The sequence below is a fragment of the Terrapene carolina genome, unplaced genomic scaffold, assembly GCF_002925995.2.
Source record: "Terrapene carolina triunguis isolate 2854851 unplaced genomic scaffold, T_m_triunguis-2.0 Scaffold68, whole genome shotgun sequence".
NCBI lineage: Eukaryota > Metazoa > Chordata > Testudines > Emydidae > Terrapene > Terrapene triunguis.
This window is the reverse complement of record NW_020664419.1, coordinates 18,825,355-18,853,106: the sequence shown is the minus strand read 5'-3', so window position 1 is coordinate 18,853,106 and position 27,752 is coordinate 18,825,355. Positions and strand designations below refer to the sequence as shown.

Here is a 27,752-nt window from a genome sequence, read left to right as displayed (position 1 = left end):
TAAGACTAACAGATGTATTGGAGCATAAGCTTTCGTGGGTGAATGCCCACTTCGTCGGATGCATGTGACGAAGTGGGCATTCACCCACGAAAGCTTATGCTCCAATATATCTGTTAGTCTTAAAGGTGCCACAGGACTCTCTGTTGCTCCTCACTTAAAGTCGTCCCGATTAACATTGTTTCGTTACATTGCTGATCAATTAGGGAACATGCTCATTTAAAGTTGTGCAATGCTCCACTCTTACGTTGTTTGGCTACCTGCTTTCTCCACAGCTGGCAGCCTTCCTATGCCCCTCCCCCGTCCCCGTCCCCACAGCGCCTCCCGCCCGCCGGCAGACCCCGCGGATCAGTGCCTTCCCCCTCCTCCCCCCGCCTCCTGCCCGCGGCAATCAGCTGGCTTGCAGCGTTTAGGAGGCAGGAGGGAGGGGAAGGAGCGAGGATTCGGTGCACAGGCTCCTCCTCCCTCCCCTGCCTCCTGTCCGGGGCAATCAGCTGGCTTGCGGCATTTAGGAGGGAGGGGGAGGAGCGAGGACTCGGCGCACAGGCACCCCCTCCCTCCCCTGCCTCCTGAACAATGCAAGCCAGCTGATTTCCCCGGACAGGAGGCGGGGGGGGGGGACGGACGGAAAGGGAGCCTGTGCGCCAAGTCCTTGCTCCTCCCCCCTCCCTCCTGCCTCCTAAATGCTGCAAGCCAGCTGATTGCCCCAGACAGGAGGGAGGGGGGAGGAGCGAGGACTCCGCGTGCCTCCCCTCTCCCTCCCCTGCCTCCTGCCTGCGGCAATCAGCTGGCTTGCAGCCTTCAGAAGGGAGGGGGGAGGAGCAAGGATCCAGTGTGCGAAGTAAAGGGGGAGGAGGTGGGGGGGGAGAGAGAAGAGGCCGGTCAAGGATAGGGGTTTGGGGAAAGGGGTGGAGTGGATGGGCCAAGGATTGAGCCCCCTGCCCCCGGCAAAGTCAGTGCCTGTGCTTGCAAGAACAGCAAGAGGAGCAGCCAGACAATCCATCCTCTTCCACTCTCTGACTCCACCACCTCAACCAAGCTTCATACTCAGCAGTGATGATTGTAGTATTAAATTGCTTGTTTAAAATTGTTTAAAATGTATATAATGCCTTTTGTCTGGCAAAAAAAAAAAAAAAATTTCCCCGGAACCTAACCCCTCCCTCCCATTTACATTAATTCTTATGGGGAAATTGGATTCGTGTAACATCGTTTCACTTAAAGTCGCATTTTTCAGGAACATAACTACAACGTTAAGTGAGGAGTTACTGTATTCTCCCTATGTGTCTCAGAACAACTGGCTTGCTGCTCTGAACCTTCAGGATGTCTACTTTCATGTGGTAATTTAGAAAGCTCCTTCAATTCATCTTGGCGGAACGCCTCTTTCAGTACAGTGTTTCCATTAGCCTCTCTTTCGTCCCCCCGTTTTTTACCAAATGCATGCTCATTGTTACAACAAATATTAGGAAGAAGGAAATTTACATCTTCCCATATCTGGATGACTGTTGACTGAGGGGCGAATCCAGAGAGGAAGTTCTTGCTCACATCAGTGCCACATTATGCTTGCTTGACCATCTGGGGCTCACCCTAAACACTGGAAAGTCAACTTTGACTCCTACTCAAAAAATCAAGTTTATTGGGGCTATATTAGATTCCTCAACGTCAAAAGTATTTCTGCTGACAGACCATTTTCAGGTAATTCACCCTCTTTGCCTCAGTCTCCGGTCTCAGCCTTCCATGTCAGTGTGGACATGTCTGAGCCTCTTGGGCTACATGTCTTCTTGCATGCAGGTGGTTCAGTTTCCAAGGCTGTGCCTTTGCCCTTTTCAAACGTAGCTCAGGACGATCTACCATCCTACTTTTAATCCTCTAGACCAGTGGGACGCCGCTTGTTTAGGGAAAGCCCCTGGCGGGCTGGGCCAGTTTGTTTACCTGCCACGTCCGCGGGTCTGGCCGATTGCCGCTCTCACCTGCCGCGGCCAATGGGAGCTGCTGGAAGTGGGAACCACGATCGGCCGGACCTGCGGACGCGGCAGGTAAACAAACCGGCCTGGCCTGCCAGGGGCTTTCCCTAAACAAGCGGCATCCCAAGTTTGGGAAACACTGCTCTAGACAGACTGGTTCATGTTCCTTTGGTGGTTCTGGGCTCCTTGCAATGGTGGATTCATCCAGAGAATGTTTGCCAAGGCATTCCTTTTGTTTGGCCTTCACCAACCAGGTTGGTTGTTACTGATGCCAACCTGGTGGTCTGGCTGGCAGGGCTGTGGTCGCTGAATGTACAGGGACTGTAGTCAGAGCAGGAGGCGTCACTCCATATCAATGTGCTGAAGCTTCGCACCATCAACAATACATGTCATGCTTTTGGGGACAGTATCAGAGATTCAGTGATCCACATACTTACTGATAATGACACGACAATGTGCTATGTGAACAAACAAGGCAGGGGCACACTCCAGGTTGCTCTGCCTAGATGTGATTAGGCTGTGGCAGTTTTGCATTGTGGAGAACATTAGCTCCAATAGCTGTTGGCTTACCTGGGGGTTCAGAATCATGTCACAGACCATCTCAGCAGGTATTTTTCCCCTGAGTCATGAGTGGTCCCTGAAAACAAGTGTCCTCTGGGTCATCTTCATAGCTTGGAGCATCGCAACAATCAACCTGTTTGCTGCAAGGGACAACAGGAAATGTCATCTGTTCTGTTTTTGAGGAGGCCTCAGTCCAAGCTGGCGGTCAGCTCCCTTGTACTTATTTCCCTCAGTGCCAATCATCCCTCAGCTCATCCTTAAGCTCAAGCTGGATCAGGCCAAGCTTATTCTCAGTGTGGCTGAAACAGTGCTGGCTCTCTGACCTTCTTGCACTGTGTATTCAGCCTCCCATACTGCTTCCTCCCTGTCCCAACCTACTCACTCAGAACCAGGGATTCTAGTTTTCCATGATTAAAAATCCAAAATTCTCCGATTTAAAAAAAAAATAAAAATGAAAATCTGCATTTTTCTGACATTAAAATGGAACACTGAACTTCAGTTTTCATAGCCACAATATATATAGGTCTCAGTTGAATACAATGTTTTATTGTTATACAGTAGAATCCCGTTTATCCAGGCCTCCATTATCTGGCTCTCTGTGTTAACTGAACCACCAGCTGCCCAGAGCTAACCACCCAAGCCCTGCTGCTGCCAGCCTCAGGCCAGCTGGTGGTTCAGTTAACACGGAGAGCCAGATAACAGAGACTCAGATAAATGGGGTTTTACTGTTTGTAAATGAGGAAGGAGAGCAGTGTTTGACTGTTCAGCAAGTCCTCCTTAACAGTGGAAAACCATCCACCATGATGGCCTGTTCCCGTGAAATAGAAGCGATTTTCAGTGTGGTCATTAACCTGTGGAATCCAACCAATGGTGGCCTCTATTCAGGACATTTTGGAGGACCTGCTGCATCTTCAGTCGTTGGGGCTTGGTGTTCAGTATATTGAAAGTGCATCTGGCAGCATTATCGACATTTCATTCTCCCATTCAGGGAAGATCGGTCTTCTCCAATACCGTGGTAGCAAGATTCATTTTTTTAGGTGACAAATCTGAGGAACTGTCCCAGATTGATGTGTCGTCAGAGGTGGTTTTGGAACAAATTGATACACTAAACAGTAATAAGTCAACAGGACTAGATGGTATTCACCGAAGAGCTGTGAAGGAACTCAAATGTGAAATTTGCAGAACTACTAACTGTAGTCTTTAACTTATCATTTTAATCAACTTCTGTACCAAATGACTGGAGGAGAGCTAATGTGATAATTTTTAAAGTGCTCCAGAGGTGATTCAAACCCAAATTAATGGTGTTAAATTTGCAAATGAATTTTAGTTCTGCAGTTTCTCTTTGAAGTGTGGCATCCCTGTGGCATATAGGAGTTTAGATAGTTTACTGTCCTTTTTCCTCTGTAGAGAAGTGAAGTGTGCATTGTAAATGGCTTGTCTTGTTTTTGTAAAGTCCATCCTTGTGTGGAACACTTCAGTCTCCCTGGACATTCTGTAACAGATTTAAAAGTAGCCATACTTGAACAAAAAAACTTCAGAAACAGACTTCAAAGAGAAACTTCAGAACTAAAATTCATTTGCAAATTTAACACGATTAATTTGGGCTTGAATAGGGACTGGGAGTAGCTGGCTCACTACAAAAGCAACTTTGCCTCTCCTGGAATTGACACCTCCTCATCAATTATTGGGAGTGGACTACATCCACCCTGATTGAATTGGCCCTGTCAACACTGGTTCTCCATTTGTGAGGTAACTCCCTTCTCTTCATGTGTCAGTACAATAATGCCTGCATCTGTAATTTTCACTCCATGCATCTGAAGAAATGGGTTTTTTTACCCATGAAAGTTTATGTCCAAATAACTTAGTCCGTGTTGTTTTTATAGTAAAGAACAAAATTGTCAGACATAGATGAACATAATTTGTTGGGGTAGAGTCAACATGGTTTTTGTAAAGGGAAATCATGCCTCACCAATCTACTAGAATTCTTTGAGGGGGTCAACAGGCATGTGGACAAGGGGGATCCCTCACCAAAGGCTCTTAAGCATAGTAAGCTGTCATGGGATAAGAGGGAAGGGCCTCTCATGGATTGGTAACTGGCTAAAATATAGGAAACAAAGGGTAGAAATAAATGGTCAATTTTCAAACTGGAGAGAGGTGGATAGCGGTGTCCCCCAGGGGTCTGTACTGGGACCAGTCCTATTCAACATATTCATAAATGATCTGGGAAAAGGGGTAAACAGTGCAGTGGCAAAATTCACAGATGATACAAAACTACTCAAGATAGTTAAGTCCCAGGCAGACTGCGAAGAGCTACAGAAGGATCTCTCAAAAATAGGGACTGGGGAACAGAATGGCAGATGAAATTCAATATTGATAAATGCAAAGTAGTCCACATTGGAAAACATAATCCCAATTATACATATAGAACGATGGGGTCTAAATTAGCTGTTACCACTCAAGAAAGAGATCTTGGGGTCATTGTGGATAGTTCTCTGAAAACATCCACTCAATGTGCGGCGGCAGTCAAAAAAGCTAACAATGTTGGGAATCATTATGAAAGGGATAGCTAATAAGACAGAAAATATCATATTGCCTCTCTACAAATCAATGGTATACCCACATCTTGAATACTGCATGCGGATGTGGCCGCCCCATCTCCAAAAAAAAAAAAAAAAAAAAAAAAAGAGGAGAGAGAATGGACTTGGAGAAGATTCAGAAAAGGACAACAAAAATGATTAGGGGTAAGGAACGGCTTCCTTATGAGGAGAGATTAATAAGACTGAGACTTTTCAGCTTGAAAAAGAGGTGACTAAGGGGGGTTATGATAGAGGTCTATAAAATCATGACTGGTATGGAGAAAGTAAATAAGGAAGTGTTATTTACTCCTTCTCATAACACAAGAACTATGGGTCACCAAATGAAATTAATAGGCAGCAGGTTTAAAACAAACAAAAGGAAGTATTTCTTCACACAACGCAGAGGATGTTGTGAAGGCCAAGACTATAACAGGGTTCAAAAAAGAGCTAGATAAATTCATGGAGGATAGGTCCATCAATGGCTATTGTCAGGGATGGTGTCCCTAGCCTCTGTTTGCCAGAAGCTGGGAATGAGTGACAGGGAATGGATCACTTGATTGCCTGCTCTGTTCATTCCCTCTGGGGCACCTGGCATTGGCCACTGTTGGAAGACAGGATACTGGGCTAGATGGACCTTTGGTATGGCCGTTCTTATGTTCTTAAAAGGGGTTCTTCATCTACATCCCCTGGTTTCAGGGGAAATTTCATCAAAATTGACATGGTACCCTGGAATGTTGTGATTTTGATGAAGAATCAGCAAATGCTGACAAAAAAGTTCATCTGCCTTTTTAAAAAATATTGTTATGAATGAAGGTTTCTTGATTCTCAGTCCTATTTCTATGTTAATTCTATGTACATGACCCAAGCCTCAATTTCTGTTTCACATTTAGAATACTTATGTGGAAGGGGTAGACTGGAATATTTAAACTGTAGTGTGTAATAATTATTTGTAGCCTACAAAGGCAACAGTTTGAACAGATTAACTTTAGTTCTTCTTAATAATACTTGTACTGTTTATGGTTGTATTTCCAGTGAAACTGGAAAATTAAAATAAGAGTGGATTTATTATAGTTGAACTTAGTAATTGGCATTTTAAATAAACAGGGTGGAATATGTAAACTGAATTAATGCCAGTGTATATCTTAATTGCAGGATACCCCTAAATCAGGTACTAGTTGCAGTTCACGATGTTCAAGTTCCAGACAAGATTCTGAGAGCACAAGACCTGAATCGGAAACAGAAGATGTGCTCTGGGAAGATCTGTTGCACTGTGCAGAGTGCCGGTCTTCCTGTACCAGTGAGACAGATGTAGAAAACCCTCAAGTTAATCCTTGTGTGAAAAAAGAATATAGAGATGACCCATTTCATCAGGTTGGTGTCCTGTAATTATTTTTATTATCTAAAGGAATACTTGCTACCTGCACTCCTAACAGCTTTATGAAGTGTTCAGGAGTTAGAACTGGGGAGAGAAACTTACATTAAATGAAAATTAAATGCTGAATTAGTTGCAAAGTTCTGATTTAAATCCTTTAAAACAAGGAAAATTTTATCATGGGAGATGTAGTCCAGCTAGGGAGCTTAGCCCATAGAGGGAATATGGGGGTCATGAAGCACCAAAACTACAACTCTCATAAGGCACCACAGCTTTTAACTTGCTTCTAACTCAGCATAACTTTAACATATTTTATTTTTAGGTTAATTGTTTGTTTTAGGGGCAATATCTATTAATAGATAAGTGTAAGACAATCATACAGTTCATGAATCACATGATGATGATCAGAGCTATTATACTTCCTTACTGCAGTGCAGATTTAGGAAATTAATCTTTGAATTAGACACAGATCAGACAGGACTTTTTAGAGACATTTTTAGTTTACATATGGGGCTGTAAATGAAAATTATATACATTCAAATGCATATTTAGAAAATATGGGCATTAAAAGTGTTTAAAATTCATCAGTTTATCTAAAATATATATTCTGTTTTGTAATTAATATTGTAGTTTTGGTTCCTATATGATTTGCATATAGTTCCTAAATAGTTATTTTTAAACAAATTCAGCAGCTGTGTTGTTACGTTTAAAAAAAAAAAAAAAAAAAAACCCTGAAAAAATAACTTTCCAATATAAATTGAATATTTTAATTTGCATATATGTTAATCAAAATGGAGATTGCAGTTTAGCTTTTAATTTTATTATTTACTATCTTTTCTTCTATGTATAGTTACACTTCACTTATTTTATTCTTGATATGAAATTTAAGCGAACTCGCAATACAATGGTATTACATCAGATCTGCTATCTTTACTTTTCTGCAGTTGTTTGTTTTTGCACAGAAAATGTTCATTTGTGGATTTAAAAAAAAGAAATAATGCTCCCAGTGTTTTTACTCCATGAAAGGAAAATCCTTGATATCATTTTTAAATTCCACTCCACTCTGTCCCGTCAACTAACCAGATTAAAGATCCTTTTAGTAATGTGTAGTTCACTGTCTGTTCAGTAACACTGAAGATTTGACCAGTGAGTGAGTAGCATTTAACAATAGGAAGAATCCAAATGAATAGTAGGAAAGCCATTCTGTGAAAAAGATCTAGCTTTAAACAGTTAAAAAAAAATTACCTCAATTTTATTACAAGGTGAACTAGTAAGCTATACCCTTTCAATATTCTTTTTAAATTTCTTCAATTAGAGGGAGTATTACGCCACTGTTCAAGTTTTTGCATAGGCCAGTGTTTCTCAAATGCGACCACTGTGGCCGCATGCCACCACCAGGAATTTTTTGTGCAACCTGTCACAGTGGGTAGCAGCAAGGAAAGTCTCTGGCAACTTTCCTCTGCCTCCTCCCTGCCACAGTTTTTCATTGCTGTGTGTAGCTACATGCCACAGTGTGGACACAGCCTGCTTTTTTACTACAGCATGTAGCTACACACACCCTACATACCGCTGCAAGTACAGATAGGGCCTTAGAGTACACCTATGTCCGTGTCTTTGAAGGCGTTGGGAGAAACCAGGTTCTCCCAAGATCACCAGCACATCCAGACATTTTGTTACTCTTTAGCCTTCCCAAGTTGTATTTTGGGGTAAGGCATTTTCAGAGGCAAAGCATAGCTGTGCCAGCAGATGCCTCAAATATAGACTGTTTTGCAAGTATAGCTGCGTTCCCAATAGGAGCATTTTCCAGTATTCCTACACCAGTAAAGTGCTCCAAGTGTAGATATAACATAGACGAAGCCCTAGACTTCTAAAAAGCTCCAGATAGCATAAATATATTAATTATGACATCTGAACCTACAAAACCAAAGAATGAAATAATGGGTGATTTCAAGTATCTTCATATTGCCTGGGTAAATGTCATCTTAGGGCATGATGCAGAGAAAAAATTTCTAGACACCGTAAATGACTGCTTCCTGTAGAAGCGAGTCCTGGAACTCACAAAGGCAGAGGCAATTCTTGATTTAGTCCTAGGTAAAGCACAGGATCTAGTCCAAGAAATAACTATAGCTGAACAGCTCAGTAATAGTAACAGTAATGTAATTAAATTTAACATGCTTGTAGGAAGGGGAAATATTAAAAAAACCAAACCCATTACAGTAACATTTAACTTCACTTATGGAAATTAAAAAGAGTAGTCACAAGGGTAAAAGGCCTGCAAGCAGCACAGAGACTATTTAAAGACATCATAATAGAGGCTCAGATTAAATGTAGATCCCAAATAAAAAAAGAGTAGTAGAACGAAAAGAATCACACAATGGTTTAATAGCAGAGTAATGGGGACCATTAGAGGCAAAATGACATTCTTTAAAATTTGTAAGTCAAATCCTAATGAGGAAAACAGGAAGGAGAACAAACTCTGGCAAGTAACTTGTAAAAATGTAAGGCAGACCAAAAAAGAATTTGAGAAGCAACTTGCTAAAGATGCAAAAACTACTACTAATTGATGTAAGTACATCAGAAGCCTGCTACATAAGCAGTGGGGCCTCTATATGGCAAAGGTGTTAAAGAAGCCTCAAGGAGGACAAGGCCATTGCAGAGTAGCTAAATAAATTCTTTGCATTGGTCTTCACTGCAGAGGACGTGGGATCCACACTGGAGCTATTCTTTTGGGGTGAAAAATCTGAAGTATTGTCCCAAATTGATGTATCAATTGAAGATTTTTTTTAAAATAAATTGACAAATTAAGTCACAAGGACCAGATGATATCCACCCAATAGTTCTGAAGGAACTGAAATATGAAATTGCAGAACTACTGACTGTAGTATGTAACCTATCACTGAAATCCGCTTCTGCACCAGATGACTGGAAAGTAGCTAATGTAATGCTGATCTAAAAAAAAAAAAAAAAAAAAAAGGCTCCAGCAGAGATCCTGGGTGAGCTGAACTTCAGTACTGGGAAAACTTGGTAAAAACTATAGTACCAGAATAGAATTATCAGACACATACATAAACACAATATGTTGGGGAAGAGTCAACACGGCTTTTGTAAAGGGAAGTCATGCCTTACCAATATACAGTAAAAGCTGTTATCTGGCACTTTACCAATTGGAAAGCTCTATAAACGAGCATTTCGGGAGGGGGCTCTGGAAGGGCGTTTGGGTGCGGGAGGGAATTTGGGGCAGGGGGTTGAGGCACAGGAGGGATTTTTGGGGTGCCGGATCTGGGCAGCTCCCCGCAAACAGCGACATGCCCCTGCTGCTCCTAGGTGGAGGCATGGCCAGGCTGCCTCTTCCTGCAGGCACCACCCCCGCAGCTCCCACTGGTCACAGTCAATGCTCCTAGGCAGAGGGATGGCCATGGGGGTTCCGTGCGCTGCCCCCTCCCTGAGCACAGGCTCCGCAGCTCCCACTGGCCGGGGAATGTGACCAATGGGAGCTGTGGGAGCCAGTGCCCACCTAGGAGAAGCAGGGACATGTCACCTCTTGCAAGGAGCCGCGCAAGGTGAATGCCACCCGAATCCGGCACCCCAAAAACCCTCCTGTGCCCCAACCCTCTGCCCCGAGCCCCCTCCCACACCCAAACTCCCTACCAGAGCCCGCACCTCCTCCCGCACCCCAGCCCTGAGCCCCCTCCCACACCCAAACTCCCTCCCTTTTAGTTAACCACAATTTTTGACTTACCGGCACCCCCCCATTTTCCGCCAACATGCCTGGTAACAAAGTTTTTACTGTATTAAAATTCTTTGAGGGAGTCAACAAGCATGCGGATAGGAGTGATCCAGTAGATACAGTATACTTGGATTTTCAGAAAGCCTTTGACAAGGTCCCTCACCAAAAGCTCGTAAGCAAACATGGACTAAGAGGAAAGGTCCTCTCATGAATCAGTAACTGCTCGAAACATAGGAAACCGTCAGTTTGCACAATGGAGAGAGTTCAACAGATTCTTCAAGTGCTTGCTCGTGTCGATTCCATTCTAGATGTGTGCGCGCCCTCGTGCACAGTTGTCGGAATTTTTTGCCTTGGCAGTATCCATTGGGCCAGCTGTGGAGCCATCTGGAGTGCTGTGCTCATGCACCGGTATATGAGGCGCCGCCAGCACTACACCCCCTCAGTTCCTTCTTACCACATAGGTCGGAGCTCCTTCCCCTTGCCCCCCCCAAGTGGATAGTGGTTTTTCTAGTACCTATTGTCTCTTCTTTTTGTATATAGCTGTTAGTTAGTAATTAGGTGTTAAGTTGTAAGAGTTAGTAAGTTAGAGTCCTTGCAGGGACTTTACCCCGGGGTGGGGCATGCCCCGGTCTCCAGGTTTCAAGCCCTGTTCATACTGCAATAGGCCTATGCCTGTTAGCGACCCCCATGGCAGCTTCCTAAAGTGCTTGGGAGAGTCGCACATAAAGGACAAGTGTTGAATTTGCAAAAACTTTCGTCCCGGAACTCAAAAGGAGTGGGACATTTGTCTGAGGGCCCTCCTCATGGAGTCCACGTTTTGTCCAGCCTTGGAGCCTTCCTCCTATGACTCCATGCCTAGCACCTTGGCGTTGGTGAGGAGCGCATCGCTGGCACCGAGCTCCTCCTGGCACCACTCCTCTTTGCTGGTGCTGAAAAAGAGAGGCTCCCTGGCACTGAACAAGAAAGGACAAGGGGCACTGGGCAAAGGACCCAGTGCAGGCTGCCTGCCCATTCCGGAGCCTCAAGGGGGGTGCCTTTCCATCTGGACCCCCCAGCCCCCCCTCTCCCTCCCCTCCAGGGATCCGACTCTTGAGAGCGTTAGGGGACCCAGGTACCTGGTAGTGCCTTTGACGTCTGAGGCCCTCCTGGTGGCTAGGGACCAGAGAGCCCTTCCTGCACTGTGTAGAAAAGCCACGGGACCACCTCAGAGGGCAGCCGAATGCTGTCGGTCCCCATAGCAGAGGCAGCGCTCCCCGACTCCGTGACTGAGGTCTCCGGTCAGATGGTCCAGGTTGCCGGCACTGCGGTCCTGGTCTCCACCAGCGCAGCGCGGATCACCTGCAGTGAGGCACAGATCATCCTCCCACCAGCTGACACCCCAGCTTAGGTCTCTATCCATGCATTGTTCTCCACTGGTACACGACCACTCACCTTCGCAGCACCGATATCTACGTCCCCGGCACCGGTCCTTGGAGAGGCGCTAATCACCTTATTCGAGGCACTGCTCCGCTGCACTTAGTATCAGCTGCCAGACCCAGGCATTTACAGCCCTGCCTTCGTCACCGGAAGGGACTCATCTGGGTCGGAGTGAGACTTTAGCCTCTTGCCACAGCAGCAGCGACCCCTGTGGGTGCCAGAAACCGTCTTGGCTCCTATGGTGCCAGCATGGCAGCAGGGGCCAGTGGCCAGCCCAATGGCCTTATTGAAATGTCTGGGGTATGCCGGCGATGCTGATGCCTTTCTCACACCAGTCCTCCCTTGTGGCTTCGGAGAAGCAACTCCCTCCACCGACAGTACCAAGTTCGGTGCGCAGCCCGGACTCTGATGCTGGGGTAGAGGAGCAGGTGTGCACAACAAGGGAGCCTTCCCCTACGGGGGACAGTGCCCCAGGCCCTTCCACAGTGGTGCAATCATCATCCTTGTCACCAGATGAGGCTGTAGTGGGACCCTCACATGCTAGTTTGCCCAATGACTTTAGAGAGCACCAAGCCCTGCTTAGAAGGGTGGCTTCGAACTTGGGCTCAGAAGTGGAGGAACTGGTGGAGCAATCAGACAACTTTTTTGACGTTCTAACAGTGGCAGCCCAATCATGGGTTGCACTGCTGGTATATGAAGGGGTTCTAAAGATCGCGAAGGCCCTGTGGCTAATCCCGTCTTCTATTCCCACCCACCTCCAAGGGGGTAGAAAAGAAACATTTCATCCCCGCTCAAGGGTTCAAGTATTTGTATACCCACCCACCCCCAGGGTTGCTTGTTGTATTTGCGGCCAACGAAAAGGACAGGCAAGGGCAAGTGAGTTCCAACCCCCAAAACAAAGATGCCTGGAGGGTGAACCTTTTTGGAAGAAAAGCTTATTCAACAGCCAGCCTTCAGTTTAGAGTCTTGAACCACCAAGCTTTGTTGGGGAGATACAGTTTTAACTTGTGGGACTCCGTCAAGAAGTTCAGAGACTCCCTGCCTCAGGAATTTGCTACCATCCTGGAGGAGGTTACTGTGGTAGTGAGGGGCTCTCTCCAGAGGGCCTGGGACACAGCTGATTCGACAGCCAGGGTCATTACTTTGGCCATAGTGATGAGGCACAGTTCCTGGCTTCAGTCCTCAAGTTGTCCCAGGAAACCCAGTCCTCCATCCATAACCTTCCCATTGAAGCAAACGGGCTCTTTTCAGAGCAGACGGATGCGAGGCTGCATGGACTCAACAATTCTTGAGCCACCCTCTGCTCGCTAGGTCTACGTATGCCGCAAATGGGAAGAAAGCAGTTCCAGCCACCCCTGCCCCTCTTCCTAAAGAAACCCTGCCAGGGAGACGGAGACAGAGGGTTCAGTCATTGTTGCCTCTCCACCTCCCATTTGCCCGCTCAGCCTGCCTGGCGAAACACCAGGGGATCCAGAATCACTCCTTTTGAGGATGCACTCAAGGAATTGCAGGTTGTAGCCCAGATATATTATACCGAACACCCAACAGTCTGAGGTTACTTGTGACCATGCCGACCGGAAGGGATGCAGGCAGGGCCGACTTTAAGCCGATTCCTTGGAATCGGGCCCCGCGCCCGTGCCTAAGAGGGCCCCGCTCCGGGGGTCTTCGGTGGCATTTCGGCAGTGGGGGAGTCCGCTCCGGGGGTCTTCGGCGGCATTTCGGCGGCGGGGGGGTCCTTCGGTGCCGCGGAAGACCCAGAGCGGACCCCCCCCCCCCGCCGCAAAATGCCGCTGAAGCCCCGGACTACCGCCGGGTATTGAAATCAGGCCCCACTGGTCATAAAGCCGGCCCTGGACGTAGGCGATTGAGGAAGGTCAATTCTGAAAACTGACTGGTGCCCTATGAGGAAAGGTTAAAAAACAAACAAACCTGTGCATGTTTAGTCTTGAAAAGAAGACTGATGGGAGGGGAGGTACTGATAATCTTCTAATGTGTTAAGGACTGTTATAAAGAGGATTGTGAACAATTGTTCTCCATGCCCACTGAAGATAAAACAAGAAATAATGGGCTTAATCTGCAGCAAGAGAGAATTAGTGAAGTACTGGACTAGTCTTCCAAGTGAAGTTGTAGAATTCCTGTCATTGAAGGTTTTTAAGAACAGGTTAGACAAACACCTGTCAGGGATAGTCTAGGTGTACTTAGTCCTGCCTCAACACAGGGGGATGGACTAGATACTTCTCAAGGTCCATTCCAATCTTGCATTTTTGATTCTGTGATGATCTGGTACACATGAAAGCTCTTTACAATATTCAAGACACAATCTGATGTAATTTCTTTTGTCAGCAGTAAATTTTGTTGGTGAACTATACAATACTTATTATATACAAATGAATATCCTTGCTTTTTATAGAGTCATTTGCCCTGGCTCCATAGTTCCAATCCAGGACTAGAAAAAGTAAGCGCTATTGTATGGGAGGGTAATGATTGCAAGAAAGCTGATATGTCAGTGCTTGAAATCAGCGGCATGATAATGAACAGAGTGAGTATTCTTTTCCTTTTACTCCATGCAAACTATAAGTAGCACTCAGAATTATCCTGTTTTGGGCAGATTTTCTCTTTGATAATCTCCAGCAAATATCTTTAGAAATCTTGCTCCATGAGATCTCATTCTGATTTTATTTTGTCACCATCAGTGGTTACAAGAGCTATTGAATCTCCAATCTTAAAACCATGTATTTTAGATTCGAATTACTATATATCCATAGTGTGAGCTTAATTGTTAGTCTTTATTTGTTTTTTTTTCCAGGCACTTGAACATTCTGTGAATGTTGGTCCCCCAACTCTTAGGAACAGCCAATTTCACTTCTGGGTTTTATGTGAATATCAAAAATTAGAAATATGTTAGAGATACAGCTATAGATATAAATAGCTGAAAACTAGAGTTAAGGTTGGAAAAAATATTGCTTACTTTATGAAATAAATCTTTAAGAAAATGGATGCTACGTCTGATTGCACCAAAATGTTCCCAAATAAAATTCTCCTCTTAAGAGAAGCCCGATATGACCCTATATGTCGGGGTAGTCAGTTATTTTTTTGTCAAGGTCCAGACGCCAGAAGTTTTTTTTTTTTTAAATAACTATAATGATAATAAGTACCGGTAAATAAAGATTTTGGGGTCCATTCAAAAGCATCTGGTGGTCTGGATTTGGCCTGCAGTCCGCCTGTTGACTACCCCTGCATATGCTGTACCAATACTACCAATATGGACACCAGCAGAGATAGACTAGACTTCAATACCAAATCCAGACATACACAGCTTTAGCTAAAGAGAACCGTCATTTGTTTTAGCAGTATTGAGAACATTATTCTCTGTGGACAAGTCATTAGAAGGCAACACAGTTACACGCTTAGGTGAACCACATGTGCCTTATCCACAGAGACAATATAGCCCTCTATTATTTATTTATATTGTGATAACACCAAAAGACCCAGGCAGGATTGGGGTTTCATGGTGCTAGGTGCCATACAAACATTTAGGAAGACATTGTCCCTGCAAAGAACTTACATTCTAAAAAGACAAAGATGCAGGGAAGGTGAACAAGATACAACATGTAAGCAAAGAAATTAGGTTGATTGGCACATATGTTATTTCACTGTTGTCTTTATTTTTAATAAAATTACTCAGCTTATCTGTTTTAGTTCCTTATAAAAAACAATTTATAGGTTAAATGTATTTACTAATTTTATTTTCAGTGTGCATTTAACTATTTTCACCTGTTTCTGGAGCTACCTATCCATCCTCAACCTCAGTTTCATTGTCATTTTGTATATTCAAGGTATACTGTTTCTATAACAGTACATTTTGAAGGTGTTTAATAAATATTTTACATCTTGTATGGCTTTTTTTTGAACTGCCATTGCTAAACTGAAGTAATAACTAAATTGTTGACACTAACAGGCATGAGATTAATTCTGATAATAAATGGATAACTTTATTTCTCCCATTTTTAGGTGAACAGCCACATGCCAGGAATAGGATACCAGATTTTTGGAAACGTAATCTCTTTAATCCTGGGTTTAACTCCATTTATATTTCGACTTTCCCAAGCTAAGGATTTGGAACAGCTAGCTACACATTCTGCTACTGAACTTTATATTATTGCATTTGGGTCAAATGGAGACATACCTGTTCTTTCTATGGTTATAATAAGTTTTGTAGTCCGTGTGTCCCTTGTATGGATTTTCTTTTTTCTGCTATGTGTAGCAGAGAGAACATACAAACAGGTAAGTATTCTATCAAGCCTCTCTTTATTACATTTCCTTTATGGAAGAAAAAGAAAACGAAGTATTATGCTTCATGAGTTTTGTTGGGCATAAATAATTTAAACTGTTTCTTCTTGGTGCTAAGGTCCACAGATCCATTACAGTGGACACTTCAGACTAATTGTCTTGGGGGGCAGAACCAGACCTGTCAGTCACTGGCAGATGTGGAACACCTTGCCCTTTGAAGTTCCCTCTAGTTTTATCAGCCTCTTTTACAACCAGTGACTCAGTAAGATATCCCTGCTACAGTTTTTTCTGAGGAAAACTTTCACCTTTTATTTCAAATTTCTGATTAACACTTTAGCTCAATAATTGTCCAACTGATTCTCAGCCATGTCCCAGAGCTGAAGTTCCCCCTGTACCCCATACAGCAGTGTTTCCCAAACTTGGGACACCATTTGTGTAGGGAAAGTTCCTGGAGGGCCGGGCCGGTTTGTTTACCTGCCCCATCCGCAGGTTCCGCCGATCGCGGCTCCCACTGGCCACGGTTTGCTGCTCCAGGCCAATGGGGGCTGCTGGAAGCAGCGCGGGCTGAGACGCCACTTCCAGCAGCTCCCATTGACCTGGAGCAGCGAACCGTGGCCAGTGGGAGCCGCAATCGGCGGAACCTGCGGACGGGGCTGGTAAACAAACAGGCCCAGCCCGCCAGGGGCTTTCCCTACGCAAGCGGCGTCCCAAGTTTGGGAAACACTGCCGTACAGGAAAGGAGTCAGGCAGGATTGGAATAGCCATCTCCAGGGGCAAGCAGCTCCCCCTCCCTTGTTTTCACAACAGGAGTGATGCCAGATGGGCCGTGCTGCAGATGGAAAATAGTGTCTAAATCGTTAGAGCCCATGTCAGCAGCCACACGCCTGACTGAGGAGCTCAGATGTCTTCTCCTCTTCTGCCTCTCCTCAGGCAGTGTATGGAGGGCATTGGCTATAGCATGGACACTGCCAACACTGGATAGTCAGGCCCAGCTTCCTCTCCCGGCTGCCATCTCAACAACAGGCCTCCCAAGGGATCCCTACTGATATCCCAGGCTGGGGCTATCCAGGGAAATGTAGAACGATCTGTTTTTTATAGATTCCGTACAGTAGATAGGATTAGCGCCTCTGGGGAGTCCATTCTTGAATCCCTGAGTACCTTACCTGAGAGATCCAGAAGGGATCTGTACTGGGGAGACAAGACAATGAGCCCTGCTTGCTGAGGGCAGAGAGATTGCTAGCCACTTGGAAATCTTTTTGGAAGAGTGTCTTAGCTTAATTGTGTTTCTCTCTCTGAAGTTCCCCTGTTCACCTTCATAGAGCATGGGTTGGCAGATAAAGGTGGAAAAGACCAAACCAAAGACTTGGGGAGGGGGATATTTTTCCTTAAGGAAGGAAGGCCTGTTGTCCATATCAGAGTTAAGGGATTAAATAATACAATTATATATTTTAAAAAGACAGATAATCTTTCAGGCAGAATACGGAGTTCTATGAAACTATAATTAGGAGGTCGGTGGCTGCTGTACACAAGCTATAACTACTTATCCCTCCCAATCTTCCCTAGGAAGATACTATAACAGGGGTTCTCAAACTGGGGGTCAGGACCCCTCAGGGGGTCGCGAGGTTATTACATGGGGGGTCGCGAACTGTCAGCCTCCACCCCAAACCCCGCTTCACCTCTAGCATGTATAATGGTATTTAAATATATAAAAATGTGTTTTTAATTTATAAGGGGGGGTCGCACCCCTTGCTATGTGAAAGGGGTCACCAGTACAAAAGTTTGAGAACCACTGTACTAAAATAGAGAAATGGAGATTTCCTACCACACGTAAGAAACTAGCTATAGGTCACCTGCTCCTTACCAGGCTGTTTTGCTCAGTTTTCACTCTGGGTTGCCATGCTTAAAAGTACAGATTCTTCGAGTATCTGTGCATGTTGATCCCAGTACATATGTGCCCTATACAAAGGAATGGAAATCTTTTAAGTAGCAGTGTCTATTAGAACTGCAAATGGACTCTGCATGCCATTCTGCCCGCCGCCCCCACCAAACATGCTCAGTGGCATAAAGGGTGGAATTGCCCCCGAACCACCACTCAGTTTTTTCTTATAGCTTGTGACAGTGAGACAGACCAACCTCATTGTCATCTTAGCTACTGTAGTCTCTGTGTGGCTATATAGCTAGTGTAATTACAATACTTAGTTTTTCTTTATTTTTTATATATGTTGTTAGCCCATTGATAAAAATGAATATATGTCTGTGTGTGTGTGTGTGTATATGTGTATATATATATATGTATATATACCTATATATACACATAGGTTGTTTTTATTTAGCTGCCCCAGTACCAGGTCTATCAGCCCTATGGCTGACTTAGAATTTCCAGGTTTTGAAACCTGGCTGTTGTGCATCATTCCAATAAATGATGGACACAATAAGTGCCTTTTTTTTTCCCCCTGGGAAAAGGCCATAAGCCCAGAAAGTATGTGATTTTATAAGTCTTTTTCAGAATGCATCCTGAAAGCCAGAGAGCTGTGTTTAAAATTCTTCCTGATGGAACAGTCAATGAGAGGTGCATTGTACTCTGTAGTCCTCTCAAGGGAAGAAGCCCCTGCTTCTTTGGAATCTCACTAAGCATGTGTCCTGTTTTTGTTTTGTGTGTGTGTGTGTGTGTGTGGTCGAAACTATTCAGTAAACGTGACATGAATTCATGAATACTTTTGGTTTACCCAAAACTGCATTTTTCTGCCGATAAACTTTTGCCCAGCTCTCTTGGTAATGGATCTGTGTAAAATGCAAATTTTCAGGCAAGCTCAGTTAAATTTTCCTATTCTGTAGTATTAATGGATTAATACAATTTATTGATGTATTCTTTTTAGTATAGCACTACTTGTATTTCTGCTCTTTAAAGTAGCATATTTAATATATGAAACTAAATTGATAAGCCGTGTTGAGCTCAGCTTTGTTTCACTGCATTTTTTAATGAATTTATAATAACTTAACTGTAAAATTTTGTTCGTCTCTCGTAGAGGCTTCTTTTTGCCAAACTCTTTGGTCATTTAACATCTGCTAGAAGGGCAAGAAAATCAGAGATTCCTCACTTCCGGCTGAAGAAAGTGCAAAATATAAAAATGTGGCTCTCTCTCCGGTCCTATTTGAAGGTAAAATGACCATATTTTTTCCTATCACTCTTACACTGTTAATATAAATGCATGTCCCATTGTTGGAAAGCTGATGATATTGTTGCATTGAGGTCTGCCCTCCTCTGAATTGCTAACTTCCTTTCAATATCCTCACTTCTCTCCTAATCCAAGACATTTTGGCTGCACCTGTTGCAGTAAACAAAGCTAGCTCAGGCTTTTCCAACAAGCTCCTGGTCCTGACCAAGCCCTTTGTGTCTTTCTTTGACTCCAGTGGTGGTGGTTTAGCCTCCTGCCTTATCATAGACTCCCTTATGACAGAATAAATCATATTCTTGGGGGAATTCTGCACCACTGCGCAACGCAGAATTTTGCAGAAATTAATGTTGTGCATGCAGAATTTCCTTTCCCCCATAGAAATGGGCTGCAGTGTTGCTAGGGGCCACTGGACTCAGCAGAGCCCCAGCTTGCAAATAGAAGACACTGCTGGGGGTAGAGAGAGGGAACTAGAGGGTTCCTGGCAGCTGCAGTTCCCAGCATGTCCTGATGGAAGGGAGAGGGTGGCACGCAGGAAACTCCGTGCAAGCCTGGGACCAAGCATTAGGCTGTTTCTCCCTGTGGATCCCTGGGCCCTGGGGGGGAGTGGGATGGTTGCATGGGCAAGGGGGGGCTCTGCAGCTGGGCTCTGTGGGAGGACCGGATGCAATCTGGGTTGGGGGGGGGAGCTGTGGTTGGGCTCTGGGGAAGAGAGGGTTTGGGTGTATTGGCTGGGGGGGGGCTGCTGATGGGCTGTGGGGGGAGGAGAGGGTTGTGGGTGTCTGGCCCCCTGCTGGACTCTGGGGAAAGGGAGGGAAGGGGCAGAGAAACAGGAACTGGGTTGTCATAGGGGTTTCTTTAACTCTCCTCCTGGGAGAATTTTTGTGTGTTTGTTTTATTACAGACATACTTGCTGACAGGTATTTTGAAATAAATTACCAAAATAATTGAAACTGGCATGATTACGTAGTGTTATTTTGACAAATACAATTTGCAGAATTTTAAAATATTGAGCACAGAATTTTTAATTTTTTGGTGCAGAATGCCCCCAGGAGTAAAATCAGATGGAGCAATCAGAAGATAAAGTGGAGCTCCATCTACAAGGAGACTCTCAAGCGTAATAAAAAAGACAGCACTGCCATGATTACTCCCAATCTGCAAACCCTTCTTCTTCCAAGGAATGGCTTGTTAGGGTTTCTGCTTCCCATCATATCAATAAAGGCTCTTCCAGAAACCTCTCCATAAGGGAAGATCAATCCTGTTCTTCACGTCTTAAAACTCCACAAAGTGAATCATCCTTCCTAATAAGCGATTCTTCAGGGTAAAGCCCAAACCCTCCCCCCCCCGTCCCCTCCCCCCCGAGTCCAAGGTCCAGGCCACCTCCAAAAGAAAAACTCAAGGTATCATCCCAGGTTCTTAAATTAAGTAACTGAGCTGCTGGGCAAATAATCCTTTCAGTTTTCTTTCCAAATGGAAGTTCTGGACTCAGGAGTGTTCTCTAACAACTTATTCACAGCATGTTTATAAAGATGTTGGTTCTGCTAACAGTTCAGCTAAGGATTCTACAGGCTCATTTAAACCTGTTCTTAGATGACATATTTACCAGAACACTATTTTTGAGGATCTTGCAGGAAGTGACCCAAGAGGACCCCTTCTATACACCAAGTACGCAGGTTCATCATAAACTTGAAAGAGCGTTCCCTGATCCTCTTTCAAGAATAATCCACCCAATAGTTGAGGTGAACATAGGAGAACTAGTTTCCCTATCTAGTCTATCTAATCTTATCTACTGTGGGTACTTATGATATCCATTACTACTGCATCTGAGTGTTTTGCAATCTTTAATGTACTTGTGCCTAGAAAACTTCTCAGATAGGGAAGTATCCCCATTTATAGGTGGGAAGCTGAGACACAGAGACTATGTGACTTGACCAGAGACACACAGGAAGTCTGTGGCACAGAATCAAACCCAGTTCTTCAGAGTCCCAGGCTAGTGCCCTGATCACTGGAACTTCTTTCCTCTGTAGACAACAGAGAGCTTCTTCTTCTTTTGTATGACTGGTGGAGAGCAGCAACCTACAATTTCACCTGAAGTTGATTGAACCAGATGGCTACATCAGGAGTAGCAAAATGTATTGCAGTGATGCCTCCTTCATATTTATAAGATTTGATAAGATGCAGATAGTGATTTCCAGGGTATCGTGGAATCAGGTGTCTTCCATCCGTCATTAACTGCAGCTTCAGTTTCCAGCACAGAGATTCTCCAGGGGTTGGCTGAGCCCTATAGCCTCATGGAAAAGACTAAACTGCCTCCAGCCTTTGCAGGAAGTGAGGTTTAGTCTGAATGTCTGGGGAAGAGATTAGTCCCAGAAAGAAAATGTCAAGTAACAAATTTTCTACAGTACTTGGCCTTTTTAATGAAATAAGCTTCCTTTTCTAAGATTAAATATAAAAAAGCTACACTGCCTAGACTTTTCAACTTAGTTATATCCTTGAATGCTAACTTTATCCAGCGTATACCATTGTTAAAAATGCTTTTTTTTTTTTTTTTTTTTTTTTTTCTGGGAGGCCAGGAGGTCTTCCGCTTTTCCTTTGTGATCCTGAAATGGTCTGTTCCCCTTTGGTTCCACCACGCTTCTGTTTGAGAAAGGTCAGGGCATGACTTCATTTTGAACCCTTCCAACACCACTTTCTTAAAGGGAACTGTCAACTTAAAAATGTTGTAAACAAGTTTGTTTACCCATATTCCTAATATTATTAAAATAATATTTAAGTTAATATTGTATGAAAGTTTTGAAATACAGATCACTTGTTAGTACTTATGCTCTTTATTTCTCTCCTCTCCGACAATGGAAATCAGTTTCACTTTATGTAGTCACTTAGTACTGCAATATTTGTGTTTCAACACTGCAATTAAAAAAAGAAAGCCATACCTACTAGGACCATCTGTCCATTACTTCAGGCTCTCCTTTCATTATATGTAACAATCAGTGGTTTAGTAAATTCACTGCCATCTTATACAATTATACTTTGTTCCCACCATGTAACTATTATAGCATAATTCACAAATTCTCCTCACCTCATCCTGTTCCCTCCCCACATACCCCTGAAAATAGGGGAGCCTTGCAACACATCTGGAAGGTTAACCAGTTTGGATTCCAGAAGACCAAAGAAGGAAGCATTATTCCATAGTCGAGTGACCCTCACAGAGAGTGCCTTTCTGGCAGCTCCTTCTCATCTCTGTCAAGGGAGCTCCATTTCGAGCAACTCTACTGATCACAACTGTGATAGTATGGAATAATGAAAGAAGCAATCTCTAAAATAACATTAGACCAAAACCATATAGGAGTGCTTTAAAGGTCAAAATAAAAACCTTGAATTCTACCTGGAAGCCCAGAGCCACTGGTGTTATTAGACAAGATGTTATCAGATACTCTGGACAAACTGTAGCTTCAAATGGTCACAAGGTGCTTTCCTAAGCGGAGCGCATTACGTCATACAAAGAAATTATTTCAAAGAAAAAAGCACAGAACTATTTTTAGTAGAACTTTAGACTGTTTATATAACTGTGTTCAGCCTATCAAGAGCCAAAATTTTGTGTTTACTGCAGTTCATTTGGCCCCTGCACCATATTAAATCGACTAATAAACTGTAGACTACATTGTAGTCCAAAAACAATTTGTCAATTATCCTCCCATGCATTTTTGTGGATGAATGTATTGCTTTATGAAAACATTGCCTAAAGACATGCAGAACGCAGACACATTCTGTTGTAAAGATTTCCTGGATAGTTTTGCCAAAGCCCTTCATTTTTTATTTGTACAATTCTGCTATTCCAGAGCCTGTTTTGAGCCAATGTGCCAACTTGTACAAACTGTGGGTTATATAATGTGCATAGCTATGAAGCAAAGAGAGAGACTGCCTTGACGCAGCTTGTATGTTCTGTTGTGATTCAAGACATTGAGATTTTAGAATGACATTCATATGTGGCATTTTCGTTTCCCCTTTTTTGTTTTTTTCCACAATTGTCATGCATGCACTAATATACTTTGTGCTAGGACAAGCTGTTCTCAATATTCACTTTGATCATTATCCAGAAAAAAGTGGAGTCACTGGATTCAGGAGAAATTATATGTCTTGTTTGTTCAGGTTCTAAGTGTGTCCCAAATAAGTAAATATGATACCTCACAATCAAAAACTCCTACATTTCTCATTCATGCAACAGAGAAGTAAAATTTTCAGGAGAGAAAAGAAAGATGGGAAGTAAAAATGAATGTATGTTCCTAACGTACACATTTTTCAATCCAGCAGAGGGCACTCAATTCTTAAAGGAAACCCCCCCCCAGTATTACAAGGATCATCTTGCTGTATATGTAACTGGGAGTGAGATTATTGAAAACAATAAAAACATGCCTTTCCAGTCATATTAGCCTGTCCCAGACCTTTCTTTTTTTCCATCTCTCCCTCATGAGAATTTTCGCATGTAGAAGCATAGTATGGCTATGTGGGATAATCTTTTGGAATCCCAATGCAGTACTCTTATACTGAAAGAGATTGTTGCACTGATGTATGTAGATGGCATCTTGATAGCAGTAGTCTGTATTCCAACTCTGCTTTCAACCAAAGTTTAGTTCTTTGCTATGGCCTGAGGCAGAATATCTTTTCCATTCATAGGGCAGTTAAGGAAAACTATTAACTAGCAACTTTTGAACACTGTGGAACTGAGCAAACCAGTGTTTCATAGTCTATTATAGTTTCTTCGAGCCACCCACTTCCCCTTTCTTCTTCATTGGTGATGCATTGTCTCAGGAAATATTAATGTGTAGCTACACTGTAAAATTAAAATACATTTTGTTTTTAAAGTTCTAGGTTATGCCACTGAGAGCCATAATCAGCCTATGCTGGGGGTGTGAACCTGACTAGATCTACAAAGTTTCTTGGTCAATTACTACAGAGACTTTCACTCAATATGTTTCCCTTATTTTCAGCGGCGAGGTCCTCAGCGGTCAGTCGATGTAATAGTTTCATCTGCCTTCTTATTGACTATTTCAGTTGTATTTACCTGCTGTGCTCAGGTGAGGATACCTCATTTATGTAAAGGCAGCCAAGACTTTACAATGCTTCTTTAAAAATGTTAGACTTTATAAGCAAGCCTTCCAGGCTGGAAGATATACAGTGAAAATAACTATCATATGGTTAGTGCCTTTTCAGAAGATTCATTTCTACTATAACTCAATTTATCCATTTTAGAAGTTTAACTTTTTAACCACCAGTGTATGGCTAAATGTATTCTACCAAGAGTATAAATTAAAAGTAAATAAACTATGACATTGTTTTCATATCTCTGTTATAATTTTTTTCATTCACTGTCAAAAACCTGCTTTTGCAGGCACTTTGTTTAATTAAATTAATCTGGAGGGGTTAATTGGGGATTTTAAATGTATAATATAATATTATTCAGTGAGATATTTTAATAGTGTCTTAATTATTTGCATTCTGGGTGTTTGTATACTGTCTCCTATTCCTTTCGTTCTGTTGCTATAAATTGCCATCCTGATTTCTGTGAGAAATAGGAAATGCAGTAGTATTGTAGCCATATTGGTCCCAGGATATTAGAGAGACAAGATGTGTGGTAATATCTTTTATTGGTCCAGTTTGTGTTGGTGAGAGAGCTTACACAGAACTCTTCAGGAAAGATTACATTAAGTGTGCTAGTATTAGCCTGCCCTCTAGTGGAATAAGCAAACCTATGTTTATATAGCCTAATATTTACTGTAAACACTTGCTTGGATGTCTACAGCTAACCACCAGGAGCCCTGTCATTTGAATCGACTAGCCATCGTTTTTCCATTCCTTTTTAGCCAAAAATAATTTCACTGCCTTTTCCTGGTATATAATCTAAATAAGGCTATGATTTTGGCATGGAAACTTATAGTAAATTTCATGGCAGAGGTGCAGGAGAAAAAAAGATAAATGACGGAAAGGTCATTCAAGGGAGCCCCGCTCCACTAGCCCGACCCTCTTGGAGGCCCTGCTCCCCTTTGCCCACTCCTTACCTTACTCTCCCTGCTGGTGAGCCTGAGGCCCTTGGGTGACACATCTGTCCCTCTTCCTGGATTCAGATGGTCTACAGCACCTAGAGAGGGGTACTGCCATGGTTTCGGCAACTGGCGGATGAGAGCCCAATTACCAGCACATGGAACAACATATAGTGGGACCTGGCTGCTGGACAGCTGGATCAGGCCACAGCACTTTCCCTTGCAGTCTAGTTTTAAAAAGGAGGTGGGCGAGAGGAGAGTGGCTCTTTGGCTCTCCAACCTCCTTGTCTCTGGCACATGTGGAGTTGGGTTCAGCCTATGGGACAGGCTCGTCCCGGTTTTTATTCAGATGCATTATTATTGTGAACACCATGACCTCCATACCAAAATCGTACTGTTAATCATACATATTTTAATATGAACATAATTTTAAGTTTAGCAACTTTATATGGATTCAGTTTTCTTTTTAATCCAAGTGATAAGTATGTTGCTGTTTTCAAGCAAATGCGATAACTTAAGGTGTTCAAACCTCTTCATTTTGTATTAAAATATTTTTTTTGCTTTACTGACATGCTAAAGGGACCAAAACTTTCTAAACTACTCTTAGGACTGCTCAGTCCTTACATGAAAACCTATCTCTGTTAATAGAATGTTGGTTTTGAAATATAAATTAATTTAAAAAGTCTATTATAGAGTAAAAACCAGATCCATACTTTTTACAAGAAAAAAAAATATTCGGAACTAAAGTTCTTTTATCTTACTGTAGCATTAACCTTTATTTTGAAGTTCAATAACTCTTAATTTTGCTTTTTCTCTTTACTTTCAGTTGCTTCATGTGCATGAGATCTTCCTTGATTGTCACTACAATTGGGAACTAGTGATTTGGTGCATTTCATTAACTCTCTTTCTCCTAAGATTTGTTACACTTGGATCTGAAACAAGTAAAAAATACAGCAATACCTCAATATTACTTACTGAGCAGGTGAGAATGTACATAGACCTGCATATTTCTCTCTCCACATGTCTTCAGTCTGGGAGTCCATGGGCCATGGACTTTAAATAACCCCAAATTCAGTGAAATCATGATATTAAAGACATATACAACATGTTGCTCAGTTCCCATATTTTTCCCTACTGCCAAATCTAGAGTAATGCTCAGTAAAAAGTGCTTTAAGGTTCACATAGCTACTTCACAAATCTTACAGTAGTCTTTTGCAGGTGAGCTGCAGAAGCTTCTATAAAAGTTGCTGTTGCTCTAGTAGAATGTTTCTTTTATGGGCTTCCTATAAGAAAAAGGTTTTTTTAAATTAGAGACAAGGTGGGTGAGGTACTATCTTTTATTAGACCAACTTCTGTTGGTGAGAGAAGGAAGTTTGTGATCTTACACTCTGCTCTTCAGGTCTGGGAAATGTACTCCGTGTCATAGCTAAATACAAGGTGGAACAGATTGTTTAGTATATGTAGTCAACACATATTTCAAGGGACCATTCAAGGTGAAGTCATAGGTCGGGAAAGGGAAAAAATGCTGGGGATAGGATTTAAGTGGGCTATAGATCGGATTTATGAGTGAGAGGGCAGCTATGGAGTGATCGCTTTGTGGAAAGTGTTCACAAGTGTTTTTGTCTTCTATCATTTTTCTCTGTGAGTTCATTTGAGAGCTTAGTGATTGTCTGGTTTCACCCACACAGTTTTTATTGGGGCATTTAGTGAACTGGATGAAGTCCCCCACATTATTGTGATAGGCATGTGTAGGACCAATGGATCTTGAAAGGTGTGTTGTGGGGGGTGTTGATCATCATAGCAGTTGATATGTCTACAGGTTTTACATCTGTTCTGGCAGGGTCTGGTGCCATTTTGAGTTGGTTTGTCCTGATCTCTGGGGAGCTTGCTTCTGATGATGAGCTTGGAGTGGTTGGGGGATTGTATGAAGGCCAGAAGAGAGAGTTCAGGAAAGATTTCTTTCAGGATGTGGTCCCCATCAAGTATGGGTTGTAATTGTTTGGTGATTCCCTGTATGGGTTCCAGTGTGATGTGGTAGGTGACAGCTAGAGGTGTGTGGTTGAAGGGGTTTTTATTTCTGTATTGAAGCAGGTCATCTCAGGATATCTGGATGGTCTGTTCCCTGATGCAATCTACTTACCTGGTGGAGTGTCCTTGTTCGGTGAAGGTGGTTTTATATGGGTTAAAGTGTATATCCTGGACTTTCTTCTCAGAGTATATTCTGTGGTATGTGAATGCCTGCTTAGGGGTAGATAACAGATTTCTTGGTGTGTTTGAGGTGGCTTGCTATATTTGGGATGGTGAAGGTAGGAATGATGATCTGTGGGTTTCTTGTATGTAGTTATCTGTATGGGTCCATTGCTTACTCCTGAACCCTGATCACGGTATTCAGGAAGTTGATGGTAGTGTTCTCTAGAGAGAGTTGAAGTTGTAGAGGACATCTATGAGGGAGTTTAGGTCATCTGTCCAGAGGATGAAAATATTGATGCATCTCAGGGGCATTTGTTCAGAAATTCTTCTTCAAGATGACCCATGAAGAGGTATATTTACATAAGGTGTCTAAACAAACACCGCTTACATGCAACTTCTCTTAGGGAAGGCCCATCTTACAAAGGATCTCTTAGGGAAGGCCCATCTTACA

General features: G+C 43.1%; 1 protein-coding gene across 8 annotated transcripts in view; it reads left to right on the top strand.

Moving 5' to 3' along the window:
* Nucleotides 1–27,752, top strand: part of PHTF2 (putative homeodomain transcription factor 2) — a 162,345-nt gene that overhangs the window by 115,804 nt on the left and 18,789 nt on the right. For 5 of the 8 annotated variants that reach the window (XM_024196976.3, XM_029910809.1, XM_024196974.3 and 2 more), the window contains 6 exons: nt 6,248–6,466; nt 14,021–14,149; nt 15,622–15,894; nt 18,927–19,058; nt 24,062–24,148; nt 25,938–26,093. In XM_024196976.3, the coding sequence (XP_024052744.2) occupies nt 6,248–6,466; nt 14,021–14,149; nt 15,622–15,894; nt 18,927–19,058; nt 24,062–24,148; nt 25,938–26,093 (996 nt within the window). Of the gene's footprint in view, nt 1–6,247; nt 6,467–14,020; nt 14,150–15,621; nt 15,895–18,926; nt 19,059–20,114; nt 21,583–23,936; nt 24,151–25,937; nt 26,094–27,752 lie in introns of those variants that run through there. The other 3 variants (XM_029910811.1, XM_024196978.3, XM_029910810.1) reach the window with 3 other exon arrangements.